The following is a 16,602-nucleotide window of genomic DNA, read 5'->3' on the forward strand; positions in this document are numbered from 1 at the left end:
GCCACTCTGAAGAATTTTATATCCATAAAAGTTTATCAAAATATCCAACAAATATTTAATTTAGTTTTTCATCAATTTTTATTTTTCAATCAAAAATTTCAAAATACAATAAAATTATTGAAAATATATATTAATAAAATAAATAACTAAATAAGTAAAAAATAAAACAAATGAAACAAAAATAAAACAAATTTAATTAAAATAAAATAAATTAAAATGAAGAAAAAAACAAGTAAAATAAAATTAAATTAAAAAAAAATATACCAAAAGAAAATAAAAAAATAAAGCAAAATGCATTAAAATGAAGTAAAACATGTTAAAGGAAAATAAGCTGAACTTAGTTAAATTAATTTAACCCACAAAAGTTATAAAAATCTTATAGGTTATAAAATAGGCAGGATGGTGTCTTATCATTCGCTACTTTTTTCTTAAAAGAATTCGTTTACAAATCAGCCAACAATAAAACGAGAAAATTTAGTGCTCGACAGTGGACACGGACGTGACATTGATTTTTCGCAGCTCTAAAATAAACGGCTCTGCAACATCCATTTCTTCGTCTCGAGAAACTGCAAATTATTCATGTATGTCCACCAACAGATATGTTGCCGCATGTAGCACTGCCAGCATAATACGAAGCACCTACAATATCTCCACCCCACTGGCCAGGAGTATTTGTCGGATATGAACGTCGCCAGGAGTAAATACATATCTTCAAATATTTTTTTCGGCCTTTTTTGTGCAAACACCATAATATCCATCTCTGGAAGGATAAGCTTTCTAAGTATTATTAAACTCTGCATATAATAAGTAGTACTTACCAAGATTTATGGATATGTTAATAAAAATTAAAATGGAAAATTTGTGAAAAATTATCTGCGGCAAGAAATTTTCACAAAATAATTTATTTCAGCTGTCGTAATATTGCTTTTGAAACTATAATCATACCGATTCATTCACACCTTTTGGATTAGTAATAACGAAAAAACGAAACTATTTTTTGTTTCCGAATCGTGGGGAAAAATACTTTATCAATGTGAGTTGGTGTTGGTGTTTGAGGTGAAAATGGCAAAAATAGGGTAGCGTTGGTTGGCAGGGATATGATTTATCTTAATATATAAAAATCACGCGTCACTATGTTGCCCGCGATGGACTCCTAAACTACTGAACCGATTTTGAATTTGTTTTTCACCCCGTGTGTAGTTTGATCTAACTTGAAATATAGGATAGGTTATATCCCAGTTTATAGTCGCAATATTTTATTGCAAATTTTTTTATTTATTTATACGTAATAATAAAATGTTACGTATACGCACCGGCACTCACATTTTCAGAGGTGCGGATATACTTCGGGTAATTGGTTGGTGTTTAATTAAACAACGTGCTTATCAATAAAAAATATAGCGAATGATATCAAGTATAGCACATCACCAGGCCCGCCGAGAGGGCCCGCGATTTAGAGGTACTATGACATTTTTTTTTAATTCAGGAGAGTCTTTAGTTGTTCCATGTGCAATTATTAAGCCGAATTACAAAAGCAACGAAAATCTGCATTTCGTTTTAATATTATAGTGAAGTGTGAAAAATAAAAATCTATATATATAAAAAGAAAGGCTAAAATGTGTGTTGTTGGTCGCCGGTGTTTGAAGAGATGCGTCGGTTAATTTTGTTCAAACTTTCACACAAGTTGCGTATACCTCATGCGGTGGTTACTACATAGGTTTGGTTGCGATCGACATACATGGTCTCGAGATATAGGCCGAAACGTGGACCCAAGTACCCTTAGAATGTGTTTATAGAATATGGATAACAAATGAAAGCTGTTGATGAGTGCTTTAGTAGAGGGTAATTTTCATACCCCTGGGTGACTAGGGTCTCGAGATATAGGCCAAAACGTGGGCCAGTGAATGCCTAGACAGTGTTTATACAATATGGATATCAAATGAAAGCTGTTGATGAGTGCTTTAGTACAGAGTAATATATTATCCAGAGACGGACTGGGACGGGATTAGAACTAGGACTGGTACTGAGACTCGGAGTGGCACTGAGACTGGGACTGGAAAAAAATACATACCACAGTCTGGGACAGGCAATAAGGGATGCAGAAGAATGAGAAGGAATTGAGAGAAGAGAAGGAGATTGAGAAAGAGATAGAATGAGACGAAGATGGAGATAGATGAAGCGAAAAAGACGAAGGGAGGAATGAATAAAAGGATAAAAGGATTAGGAAAAAGTGAAGAGGGGGGAGGGCGAGTCAGACGGAAAAAGCTTATTAAAATGTATGCAGATAGGCCAAATTTAGGGCAGGACGTCTGCTGGGTCTTCTAGTTTTTGATAAATTACGCTTCATTACTGCTATCAATCGGGTGTTTATTTCTCAGAATAAATAGCTGTTGGCTTTGGTGGTACCACCTACCTTTTTTTCAACTTCACCTCAACTCGACATGCAATGTAGGATATCACCTGGAGAAACATGTTGAATATTCATTTGAGAACTGTACATTTCTCAAAATCTCCCAAAGGTTGATAATAATTTGAAAATGCTAATTACATTGGAGATCAACTCGAGAACTATAAAATTATAATTTAAAATTTGCAGAATGAAGTAGGATATCCACTTGAGGGCTGTCTGGTTTAAGAATAACTAGATAATGATTTGGATATCACCTCCAGAACTAGATATATATTTCGCTGGAGAAATATCTTTTAAATGTTTTTTGGGTAAGCAAAATCCTCTGTTGTCGTATCTACAAATTATCTATAGATAAAAACAAGTAAGGAACGCTAAGTTCGGGTGTAACCGAACATTACATACTCAGCTGGGAGCTTTGGAGACAAAATAAGGGAAAATCACCATTTAGCAAAATGAACCTAGGGTAACCCTGGAATGTGTTTGTATGACATGTGTATCACATGAAAGGTGTTAATGATTATTTAAAACGTAGTGGGCCTTAGTTCTATAGGTGGACGCCTTTTCGAGATATCGCAATAAGGGTGGACCAGAGGTGACTCTAGAATGTGTTTGTACGATATGGGTATCAAATTAAAAGTATTAATGAAGGTTTTAAAAGGGAGTAGCCCTTAGTTGTATATGTGAAGGCGTTTTCGAGATATCGACCAAAATGTGGACCAGGGTGACCTAGAACATCTTCTGTCGGGTACCGCTAATTTATTTATATATGTCATACCACGAACAGTATTCCTGCCATGATTCCAATGGCTTTTGATTTCGCCCTGCAGAACTTTTTCATTTTATTCTACTCAATATGGTAGGTGTCACACCCATTTTACAAAGCTTTTTCTAAAGTTATATTTTGCGTCAATAAACCAATCCAATTACCATGTTTCATATCTTTTTTCATATTTGGTACAAACTATGGAATTTTTTCATTTTTCGCAATTTTCGATATCGGAAAAGTGGGCGTGGTCATAGTCAGATTTCCGCCATATTTTATACCAAGATAAAGTGACTAGATAAATACGTGAACTAAGTTTAGTTAAGATATATCGTTTTTTGCGCAAGTTATCGTGTTAACGGCCGAGCGGAAGGACAGACGGTCGACTGTGTATAAAAACTGGGCGTGGCTTCAACCGATTTCGCCCATTTTCACAGAAAATAGCTATCGTCATATAATCTATATCCCTACCAAATTTCACAAGGATTGGTAAATTTTTGTTCGACTTATGGCATTAAAAGTATCCTAGACGAATTGAGTGAAAAAGTGTGGAGTTACGCCCATTTTGAAATTTTCTTTTATCTTTGTATTTTGTTGCACCATATCATTACTGGAGTCGAATGTTGACATAATTTACTTTTATACTGTAAATATATTAAATTTTTTGTTAAAATTTCGCCATCCGATTTCGCTAATTTTTATTTAGCGTACATATAGTAATAGAAGTAACGTGCCTACCAAATTTCATCATTATATCTTCAACGACTGCCAAATTACAGCTTGCAAAACTTTTAAATTACCTTCTTTTAAAAGTGGGCGGTGCCACGCCCATTGTCCAAAATTTTTCTAATTTTCTATTTAGCGTCATAAGGTCAACACACCTATCAAGTTTCATCGCTTTATCCATCTTTGGTAATGAATTATCGCACTTTTTCGGTTTTTCGAAATTTTCGATGTCGAAAAAGTGGGCGTGGTTGTAGTCCGATTTCGTTCATTTTAAATAGCGATCTGAGATGAGCGCAAAGGAACCTACATACCAAATTTCATCAAGATACCTCAAAATTTACTCAAGTTATCGTGTTTACAGACGGACGGACATGGCTAACTGAATTTCTTTTTTCACCCAGATCATTTTGATCTTGATTAGTTTATGCCGTTACGGATTACCGTTGTGCGAACAAAGTTAATATACTCTATGAGCTCTGCTCAGCTGAGTATAAAAACCAATGTTGCCGTACAAAAAAGCCTACTCCAAAATCAGCCTTAAACTGTGACTGAAAAACTGCTCAGTAGTTTAACTGCAGTTTAAATTTGATTAGAGTTTAAGCAAACCTAGTTTAAGCTTAGCTTAACCAACTACTGATAAACCGGGCCGTACAAAGCCTATGTACGTTTACGCTTACATTCAGTATACCCCCATATCGTGAGCAAAGATGTTGGTAGCACTTAAGTAATGTTTTTGGGGGGGGGGGTTGAAAATTACGTCATGTTGATATGCGCATGCGGGGAATATTGGTAAATAATGCTACGAAGAAAATTATTGATTTCTGAGTAAAAACAAAATACACACAGAGAGAGTGGAAATGTACGCGCTTACGGACGTTACAAGATATTGGTTACTGAAAATAAAATTAATTTTATAAAATGATTGCATCTAAAGCAATAAGAACTTATAGAATGTAAGTAAAAGTATTGCTGACGTTTTTTATGAATTCAATTATTTTTTTTTATCATAAGTGTGTAAACGTTTGTATGTACATATGTATGTACATATATGCATTTTAAGTCTTCTGCAATATACATAATGTACGTGTTTGCAAAGGATTAATCATACTATTTTAAACACCTACACACATATACATACATACATATGCATAGCAGCCGCTTACTTTGAACATGAAATTTGCATATTAAAGTTAACATAATTCTTTTAGTGATTCCTTTAAAAACTACCCATTTTAGTTTAATTTCAAATAATAAAGTGTAAAGTTAGACTTGCACCCTTAAAAAAAATCTCAAAAATGCTAACGCTCCCGTGAAAAAAGCATACACATAAAAAATGTTTTCGAACTCCTTTACTAACTCCACTTTATTCATACATTTGGCTCCAAAGTATTTTAAATTTTCTTAATTTTTTTTTCCTTTCAGACGAAAAATCGAAAGCATAGGCAAGATGACGCAAATGACACAAGACGAAATAATTAGCAATACAAAAACAGTATTGCAGGGCCTTGAGGCCTTACGAGTCGAACATGTATCCCTAATGACCGGCATGGGTGGTGGTGAGACACACCGCGACAATGAAAAATCTGATATAGTACGCAAAAATATTGAACATATTGAATTGGGTTTATCCGAAGCACAGGTGATGATGGCTTTGGCTTCACATTTGCAAAATATTGAAGCTGAAAAACAAAAATTAAAAACACAAGTACGTCGTTTACATCAAGAAAATGCTTGGTTACGCGATGAATTGGCAAATACACAACAAAAATTTCAATCTTCTGAACAATTGGTGGCACAATTGGAAGAGGAAAAGAAACATTTAGAATTTATGGCATCCGTTAAGAAATACGATGATAATCAAGAGCAAGAAGATTCATGTGAAAAATCGCGTACAGATCCTGTTGTTGAACTCTTTCCCGATGAGGAAAATGAAGACCGTAATAATATGTCACCGACGCCGCCAAGTCAATTTGCCAATCAAACTGCTGGCTATGAGATACCAGCACGTCTACGTACTTTGCATAATTTGGTGATTCAATATGCTTCGCAAGGCAGGTGTGTATGTCTTTATGTATGCTTATGGGTAGTTTTATATCCGCCGAAATTTCTAAACATTTTGGTAACATAACATCATATATATTATTTCTAATTGCTGTTGGAATCCAAATCTATGAATAAAGGTTTGGTTGTAAAGATGGAGATTCGGGCTATTAGCGAGCTTTGGGCAATTTTGGTCGTAGTGCTTTTGTTTAGCTATATTTTATTAAAAGAATTTGTTAAAAATAAACGATTCTGAGCACAGAAAGAAATATATTTGTACTATGGTACTATTGTGAATATTTGCACTTCATTACCGACAGTTGCTACCATACGCCCGATGGCAGCACAAGCTGTTTAATTGATTGATAGAACAGCTGATTTCTGTTGATATTTGATAAGAGACTTTTATATTGGTTGCGCAAGATGCGCATGGGTCTGGCTCGTATTTTTAATTTACATTTGCTCAATAGATAGATTTGTCGAGATTTCTATAGCGCTTGTTGTAATTTTTTATAAAACTGTTCAAATACATTTTTTTTTCATAAATTAAAGTGTACACCGTTTAAATCCGTTTTTCAAAGTTAGGCTCAAAAACACTTTTTTGGTGATCTAACTTTCGAACCCGTATAAAATCTGTTATATAAACCTGCAAAGAGAACAAACTAAGTATATAAATTATCAGGAAAAAAGGGAGAATTACGCACAAATTTTTACTTTTTATTTGTTTGTGTAATGCATTAATTCAGTGGTGCACAACGCCGGAGGAGCTTCGAATACAAACGCAACTTTTTCCGTAGTAGTATGTGTTAACATTGAGAATGTTTTAAAGAAGACACGCATCAGATTTTTATTCAGGGACGGAAACTGTTATTCCTTTTATAATATAATTCCTTGCAAAACTATCAATTTTGGACTTTTAATATATTTTTATCAAGATAAAAATTATTTTCCGATTTTTAATACCTGAGTCCGATAAAACTAGTTAAACTTGGACTTTTAAAAATAAAATCCGGTTAAATCCGGACTTTTATTTTTTAAGGCCAAAATAAAAGTTTTTAAAAAAAAAGTCCGGCTTGATAACAAAGAAACGGCTTATCCGAAATAAATTTTTTTTAATTCGGATATGCCGTTTCTTTGTTATTAAAGCGGACTTTTATTTTGGCCTTAAAAAATAAATGTCCGGATTTAACTCTTATTTCCGAACTTTTATTTTTAAAAGTCCGAGTTTAATTAGTTCTATCGGACTCAAAAAATAAAAATACAGATTTTACTTTTATATGTGAACTTTTATGGAAAAAGTTCGAAAAACAAAAAGGATGCATGATTCGACATGATATTGCTATAGGGATACCTGAGAACTCAAACATTTTCACCTCGGACAATTTTTTGACACAGACTTTTTCGACTCGAAAAAAAAAATTATTATTTTCCGTCCTTGTGTTTACTGCTTTAAGTACAACCTAAAACAGGTTGACTGTTTGCTTTACTAAATCTCTGTCGCTGCGCTGACATGACATGTAGATGAAAGCCAAATAGTTTCCCGAAGCCCCCGAGTGCACCACCACAGAAAATCAAAAACAATTCAACAATTCAAGTTCAGTTTCAAAATGCAATTCCAACTCAGAAAACTACAATTCAAGTTCAAAAAATTACAAACTGAAAAAGGCGTAGTCCTATGAAGTGATGAAGTGAAAAAAATAATACATTTGAATAAATTTTTATATATTTTTTTTACACAGAACGTGAACGATGGCAGGATATTTTTTGTCGGGTGTACGAATATTCGAAATTTCAAATAATTCGAAGCGAATTATTCGATTCGAGACTCGATCCAAATATTCGTATAAATAAATGTAAGGCTTCGAAAAGATTTTAGGCCGAGCTTCTGTTCCAATTTGCGTGTGCTGCTTTTAATTGGTTCTACAAATTGGCCGGACCCAAATGTTGTATGTCGATTCCGAACGGCATCTGCAAATCAGATTTGTTATCTGACTGAAAAGCTGTTCATGACGGAAATACACTCGGAGTGTTTGCCAAATCACTGCCAAGGGGCGACCCCGCTTAGAAAAACTTTCTTCCAATTGAAAAAAAAAACTTGTTTCTAAAATTTGTATGTTGCATTGCCGGGGGCGTGAACCCAGGATCTTCGTTGTGGTAGGCGGAGCACGCTAGTACCACACCACCGGGGCCGCAAATAGGTCGAATAAATGGAATATTTCGAATTGTTTGAATAATTCAAATAAATGCATGCTTTTAACATTTTTGGCAATAATTTTTCTGGAGATTATAGGTATAATGAAAAAAAAATGTACATTACGTCTAACACGTAAGATGATTGATTTTTGGTTAAAAAATTATTAATTTTATAGAATTAGTAGCTCCAAATGACTTCATTAACTTTTCCAAATTATTATAATCGACTGTATGAAATGAAGTGATTACCATCTTAGAGTTATAATATTTTATAAATTGTACAATTCTTGACTGAAATGTAGTACTTAAACCTAAAATGTTTTTGAACTTCAATGTAATGAGTATCCATTCAAGTTTATATTTATAAGCTACATATGCCAGTATAGGAAATGCCTAAGAGCAATAATTTTCAGGAACAAAATTCCATTAATTCCATATAAAAAAGCCAAATGAAATTGTTGTTATGAGATGATGAGTTTCCGCTGCAAACTTATTTATTAATTTAGACTAACTAAATAAAGTATGTTTTCGAAAATTTAATTTTTATATTTTTTACGCGAATATTGCAATAAAATATTATTTTTAAAACTTAAATTCTTTAAATAATTCGAATCGTTCGAATAATTCGAATCATTGGAACTATTCGATTCGATCGGGATTCGTACACCCCTAATTTCAAGCTCAACAAAATATTCTGTACTGGAATTCACTAACTTTTTTAACCACATTTGCCATCGCTTTATTTACGAATCGACAACTATAACGATTTCATTATTCAGTAACTATTTTGTATCGATATTTGTTTATCGACGATCAGCTGTGTTGTTAAATAAACGGCAAACAAATTGACTGCGTTAAAAATTACGAAATTAATATTTCTGGCAATTTTAGTTAAAAAAGAAAATCGGAAGTTTATTTAAATACTTTCAAACACGAAAAGCTGCTTTATTTATAAATCAAATGGCATTATTACTATTACTTGTTGACACCATTTTATTTTAACGTGAGAAATTGGTTATGTCCAGAAATATGAAATTAATACCGCAATTACTTACCTTTTGTTAAAATATGTCAAAACTTGCACAATTAAAAGCAGTTAGTATACGGAATTTATTTATTTTTGGCATTCCTTTTGTGCTTTTCGCCTTTTTTAGGTTTCGTTAAGCTGTGCTGCCACCTTTCTACTATTAAAACAAAATTTAAATGTCATTTATTTCGAGTCGTTAAAACTAAGTTAGTGAATGGTACAATCGATAAAGCAAGCGACAAAATCGTTAATTAAAATCTCGACAAATCGCATCGTTATAAGTTAGTGAATTCCACTACTGGTGTTTCTTGTATTTTTTATGTTGTTATGATTATCTGAACCTTAGCATTTCGAATTTGCCCTACTGAAAGCTTACATTTCATACTCAATGTTTTGAGATAATCTTCCACTGACATAACCCAGTTCCCAAATGCACTCATCCAAGTATATTGGTAATACCTACATCAGATCCAATTTGAGAGGGCTTAATATTTCATTTTAATTCGAGTAGCCTTGAACAAGTGGAAGTGATGTAATTAAAAAAATTCTATAGTTATTTTTGTGTTCAAGTGACAGCACTGAAAAACACCACTTTTGCGGAAAATTTTTCATTAAAAAATCCCAGAAAAGGGCGAATAGGCCTCTATTTGGCATCACTGCTGTGGTAATGGGTGAAACGAGTTCAAAACAGAATTTTGAGTTAGCGCATGAAAAATGAATGCAAAGAGCGCAGGTGAGAGCGTGGCATAAAAAATAAATAAATAAATGTAAGGCGCGATAACCTCCGAAGAGATATAAGGCCGAGCTTCTCTTCCAATTTGCGTCGTGCTCCTCTTTATTTTCCCTACAAATTGGCCGGACGGGACCTACATGTTTTATGCCGACTCCGAACGGCATCTGCAAGGCAGATGAGTTTTCGCTGAGAGCTTTTCATGGCAGAAATACACCCGGAGCGCTTGCCAAACACTGCCGAGGGGCGACCCCGCTTAGAAAAATTTTCTTCTAATTGAAAAACCTTATTTCTAAAATTTTGATGTTGCTTTGCCCGGGGTGCGAACCCAGGGCATACGGTGTGGTAGGCGGAGCACGCTACCATCACACCACGGTGGCCGAGAGCGTGGCATACTATAGAGAAATTTAGAATAATGAAGGAATTCCGTACGGTAGCTCCATTAACCGGCTTTGTTTTGCATATGTAGTAAAGCAATTCGAAAAGTTTTTTCTTATGTATTTGTTTTTTTGGATTTTTTTTTATATTTGTAAATATATGTGTATATTTGTATGAATTAAGCGAGGGTTGCCCTTATTGCTTTAAATGTATGAAAACATTTATTTGAAGCAATTATTAATTTATTTAATAATTTGGGATAAATTTTACAACAACTAAGGCATGACGTGGCTGAATGCGTTTGTAACACTTCAACCATCGTAGGAGTGCGGGTTCAGATCCCACTCCCGGGAGAAAAGGCTTTGAAGAGATTTACAAGGTATAATCGAACCAGCTGTCGCCTTGTCCGTCCTGATGGCACATTGTTTAAATTTTTCCCAAATTATTAAATAAAATATATGTATATTGTTGTCTTAATTTTAGTACTACTACAGTTATGTTCATATTAATAGCAGTGCTTTCTGAGAACCCCAATAAAGTGGATTTATCTAAAGTAAATCAAACCAAATTTAAAAACGTTTGCGTTATGTAATAACGCAATAAGGCTAATTATATTAAGAGCAAAAAATATTTTTTTCTACATTACGCCAAGTTGTTGTAAATTTGAAAAAGATTACACAAGTGTCAGAAAAGAATGTTCATAAAAATAGCAGTTTGAAAAGATTTTTATTAAAAAGTCACTATAACTAAAGATATATAATGAATTAACTGAAAAAACACAAATAGTTGACTATTATTTCGTTGTATAACCCCCATTTCGGATGACGGCGGCACATCTACGAGCCATGGAGTCCACTAAGCGCATCGGTCCACTGGTATATTAGCCCAAGCTGATTGCACTACTTCGCACAATAACTTTGCATTGGACGTTTTTTTTTCATCAACGGCGTTCTTTATATCCCCCCATAAGTTTTCAATGCGGTTCAAGTCCGGGGAAAGAAATGATCCTAAAATAGGTTTTCCAACAGGATAACGACCCAAAACATACGAGCAAGCGAGCAAAGGATTTCTTTCGGGAGAACAAAACTGCAGTAATGGAGTGGCCAGCTCAATCCCCGGATTTGAACCGCATTGAAAACTTATGGGGGGATATAAAGAACGCCGTTGATGAAAAAAAACGTCCAATGCAAAGTTATTGTGCGAAGTAGTGCAATCAGCTTGGGCTAATATACCAGTGGACTGATGTAAGCGCTTAGTGGACTCCATGCCTCGAAGATGTGCCGCCGTCATCCGAAATAGGGATTATACAACGAAATAATAGTCAACTATTTGTGTTTTTTGAGTTAAATCACTATATATCTTTAGTTATAGTGACTTTTTAATAAAAATCTTCCCAAACTGCTATTTTTATGAACATTCTTTTCTGACACTTGTGTAATCTTTTTCAAATTTACAACTTGGCGTGATGTAGAAAAAATATTTTTTGCCCTTAATATAATTAGCCTTATTGCATTATTACATAACGCAAACGGTTTTAAATTTGGTTTGATTTACTTTAGATAAATCCACTTTATTGGGGTTCTAAGAAAGCACTGCTATTAATATGAACTTAACTGTATATTGCTGTTATACCGCTTAATTTTAATAGAAATTATGTATATGTGCATTAGGGTGGTTACAAGGTATTTATATGGTGAATTTTAATTTTTGTTCTATCTTTCGGGGCACCCTCCTAAAATATGCCAATAGATCAGAAAATGATTATTGCAAAGTTTCAGGCCAATTCGATGTTAAATCGTGCCTCATTGAGGTCAAAGTTAGGAAAAACAGCGATTTTTCAGAAATATATATAAAATAAATACCAAATACTGCTAAAAATAAGCGTTTTATAAAATTATTATTCGGATCAAAATTAATACAAATAACATTACCTATAGAATGATAAACGAGTGAAGTTCCTGGCATAAATGGTTTCGCTTTTACTGACGAAACCTTACATTTTTTTTCTGAAAAATCGCTGTTTTTCCTAACTTTGACCTCAATGAGACACGTGTTAACATTATCGGATTGGCCTGAAACTTTGCAACAATAATTTTCTGATCTATTGGCATATTTTACGAGGGTGCTCCGAAAGATAGAACAAAAATTAAAATTCACCTTGTAACCACCCTAATGTTCATATATGCCGCAGAAAGGGATGGATGTATAAGCTTGACGTCCAGTTTTTCAGTACAAGTAAAACTCAGTTTGTCAGTTAAATTACGCTTAAAATTATTCTGCAGTTTTTCAGTCTACTTTAACTGAAGTTTAAGCTGAGCTCAAGCTGCCGATAAGGCAAGGTTAAAGTGTAGTTAACCTATCAGTTATTCCCGTTCGTTCGCAATGTTGTTGAATATACCCAACAAGCATTTAGGCTTGAGTACCATTAGAGCTCATGTTGATTAGAAGCATACTTTTAAAAGCTCAAGAGTTGTTTTGAAACAGTGGCTCAACCTGAGAATTATAGCGTTGTCAGTAAAAAAGGGAATTTTTTATAAAGCAATAAATGCTTTTACTTAAGTTGAAAAAAGAAAGTTACCAACTTGTACTCAAGTGTGGTTCTCTAATTAGACTCAAGTGTATGATTCCGATACTACAGTATTTTCACGAAAATAAAATAAAACGTGTATAACTTACTCATTATTCATTTCTAACGCTCCATTACTGATACCACCCAGGTGTACATTTCTCACAATAAACAGCTGTTGGCTTTGGTAGTACCACCTTGGAGAAGTTTTTTTTTCAACTCCAGCTCAACTCGATATACAAAGTAGGGTATCAACTGGAGAAGTGTGCTGGATATTCATTAGAGAACTATACATTTCTCAAAATCTCTGAAATGTTGGAAAATAGTTTGAAAATGACTTTGGAGATGAACTTGAGAACGTTAAATTTTACTAAATTTCTCAAAGGCTGAATTGTGATTGGAAAATGATGTTGAATACCAATTTGAGAACTATCCGGTTTAAGAATAATTAGAGAATGCTATTGGATATCAACTCCAGATTTAGATATATATTTCTCTAAAGGTGGAGAAATATTTTTTCCATGTTTGTTGGCTAAACAAAATCTAACTGTTGCCGTATCTGCAAATTATCTAGATAAATAAAAGACGTCCCTTTTTTTAGCGGCGAAAAGTTGGCGGAATATGATGAAAATTTTACATAATTAGTAGCTAATTAAGTGTAAATAAATTGCGAAAAAAAAAATGTATAGCTTTACAAATTTTTTTTATGAGATTCTGCGCCAAAATAAGACTAAAGTTAGCGGAGCCAATCGGCGCAAGGTCGGCGGAATAAGTTGAAAATTTTACATAATTAGCAGCTAATTAATTGCAAATGAATTGCAGGAAAATAAAATAAGACTGAAGTTAGCGGAACCAATCGGCAAAAGGTTGGCGGAATAAGTTGAAAACTTTACATAATTAGTAACAAATTAATTGCGAGAAAAAAATGTATAGCTTTACAAATTTTTTTAATGAGATTCTGTGCTGAAATAAGACTGAAGTTAGCGGAACCAATCGGCAAAAGGTTGGCGGAATAAGTTGAAAATTTTAAATAATTAGTAGCTAATTAAGTGCAAATTAATTGCGTGGAAAACAAATTTAGTGTATTACCTTTTTTTTAATGACATTTGTTGGCGAAATAAGGTGTAAATTTGATATAATTAGAAGGTAATTAATTGCGGGGAAAAAAATTTAATGCATTACAAGTTTTTTTTTATGACATTTTTCTTTAAAATAAGACTGAAGTTAGCGGAACCATTAATAATATAATAATAAATTTCTTAGCTACTAATTAGCTAAAATTGTCAACTTATTCCGCCAACCTTTCGCCGATTGGCTCTGCTAACTTCAGTCTTATTTTACTGCAGAATCTCATAAAAAAAATTTGTAAAGCTATAAATTTTTTTCTCGCAATTAATTAGCTACTACACTGAAAGAAATGGTGCTAGTAAAATCAGCAAATCGGTTCTGTTGTTCTTGACTTAACGGAGATTCGGTAAAATTGATCGAATTATGATTAATTCGACCGAGTTCTTTGTCAAGCGAACAATTTAGTTTAGTAATTTCAACAGAAGAGAAATTGCCGCTCTTAACCCAACAAACATTTAGGTTAAAAAACGATTAGAAGACGAATTGAATTCTAATGTATTTCTCTAAGGTAGAAGGTGAGAGGACGATTTGCGAAACTGTCGCGAATTATAGCATTCTCGACAAAAAGGGGACTTCGTTCTCGATATCGAGAAAAGGGTTAGAATTCTAATCGAATTCTAACGTCAAATTCTAATGAGTTTCGAATGAGAATTTTTAAGTCATACGCAATTAAGTTCAATTATTTAAAATCAGCGCAATTTTCATTGTTTCATTATATCAAATACGTTTATTTGGTTATAATCTTATGTATTAAGAATGAACATATTTCAAAGGCTATTTCTTTGATAATAAAAAATCAAACCGTACTTAAATATTGAGTTCAGCGTTGGTTTGAGGTACGGATGAGGAAGCGTTTTGTTCATGCCATTCAAATAGCACTTCAATAATCTGCTCGCTTTCCTTTTTTAACTCTTTTTGATTCATTTTCACTTACTAGTATTTATTATTATATATAAAAAAAACTTATTTCGCAACTTTTAATATTTCCACTATTTTTATTTTGTTTGTATAACACTAAGAATGGGTGATCATGTCTTGCAAATAATCGATAACTGTGACAATAATCATAACATCGCATTTCTGGTGTTATTCGAATCGTTTCACAGTCGAATTCTAACCTAGTTCTCTAACCTAGTTTTCGATTCGAAATGCATTAGAGAACTACATTAGAATTCTAATGTAAAATTACAATATTTCTCTAACGTTAGAAACTGTGTTTGCTGGGAAGTTACAAAATTCTGTAAAATTGACAGATTCCTAATCAAGCTAACTGATTTTTTTGTTAGCTGATCTCACTGGTCATTTCAACAGCGATCAACAGTCAATACATGAGCACATTTCAAAGAGATTTTTACGCTCACTGCGCTCTCTACTTTGTCCTTATGTATGCTGTGTAGTATATGTACGCACATATTTACGTATGTATATGGCGGCCGCCGTGGTGTGATGGTAGCGTGCTCCGCCTACCACACCGAAGACCCTGGGTTTACACCCCGGGCAAAGCAACATAAAAATTTTAGAAATAAGGTTTTTCAATTAGAAGAAAATTTTCCTAAGCGGTGTCGCCCCTCGGCACTGTTCGGCAAGCACTCCGAGTGTATTTCTGCCATGAAAAGATCTCAGTGAAAACTCATCTGCCTTGCAAATGCCGCAACATGGATACTTTCGTACAAATCTGTCGCAACAACTTTTTTTGTTCATTTGACTACTAAAACGGTCAATTATGAATCAACGATTTGTGCGCAGTTGATTCAACATATTGTTGCGATGGATATAAATTTACAGAAATTTCGGTTGAATTGACCCGTATTTCGGTTGATTTTACCAGTCTTTTTCTTTCAGTGTAATTATGTAAAATTTTCAACTTATTCCGCTAACCTTTCGCCGCTAAAATAAGGGACGTACATAAAAGACAAATGTTGCCATACAAAAAAAAAAAAAACAACCTCCAAAGGCGGCCTTAAGATTTGACTGAAAAACTGCTCTCTAGTTTAACTGGAGTTTAAATTTGACTAGAGTTTAAGCTTAGCTTATAACTACTGAAAAACCTGGCATAAAAATGTAAATTGAATTCTAGTGTGTACCTAAGTGCGTACGAGTTGTAACAAATAATTCAACTTGAAGCACACTTTTAGGCGCTTGTGTATTTACACTGCCAGTATACAATTATTCCAAAGCTAAGTTGCTACTGTGAAGCATACTTTTAGGTGTCATAAATAGAACTTCGAAAGCTTTCATTTGAGCTATTCTTAAATTTTTTTTAAACTAAACCTTGTACATCTTGACATAATATAATATTTAATATTTTTAGATATGAAGTTGCGGTACCACTTTGCAAACAGGCACTGGAAGATCTCGAAAAAACTAGTGGCCACGATCACCCCGATGTAGCAACAATGTTAAATATTCTAGCCTTAGTCTATCGTGATCAGGTGAGTTGAAGCAGTATAAAACAAATAAAAAATCGACTGATGAGTGGAGTATCTCAAAAACCTATTTCAGGATTTGTTTTTAATGCCCTAACACAAAAAAGAATTCTGAGATAGGCGTTTTCAAAACATATTCCGAAATAAGTCGTTTTTCAAAAGTTGTCTGAGATAGGCGTTTTGGAAACAGCAGCTCAGACAGGGCGATACTGTAC

The 16,602-nt window shown here is 33.7% G+C and overlaps 1 protein-coding gene across 5 annotated transcripts in view; it reads left to right on the forward strand.

Annotated features, from left to right (window-relative positions):
* Klc (kinesin light chain) overlaps positions 1–16,602 on the forward strand; it is a 35,539-nt gene that overhangs the window by 8,765 nt on the left and 10,172 nt on the right. For 3 of the 5 annotated variants that reach the window (XM_067787544.1, XM_067787543.1, XM_067787542.1), the window contains 2 exons: positions 5,322–5,954; positions 16,273–16,393. In XM_067787544.1, the coding sequence (XP_067643645.1) occupies positions 5,347–5,954; positions 16,273–16,393 (729 nt within the window). In that variant the 5' untranslated portion in view covers positions 5,322–5,346. Of the gene's footprint in view, positions 1–4,713; positions 4,853–5,321; positions 5,955–16,272; positions 16,394–16,602 lie in introns of those variants that run through there. The other 2 variants (XM_067787545.1, XM_067787541.1) reach the window with 2 other exon arrangements.

Source organism: Eurosta solidaginis, chromosome 5 (assembly GCF_040869045.1).
Source record: "Eurosta solidaginis isolate ZX-2024a chromosome 5, ASM4086904v1, whole genome shotgun sequence".
NCBI lineage: Eukaryota > Metazoa > Arthropoda > Insecta > Diptera > Tephritidae > Eurosta > Eurosta solidaginis.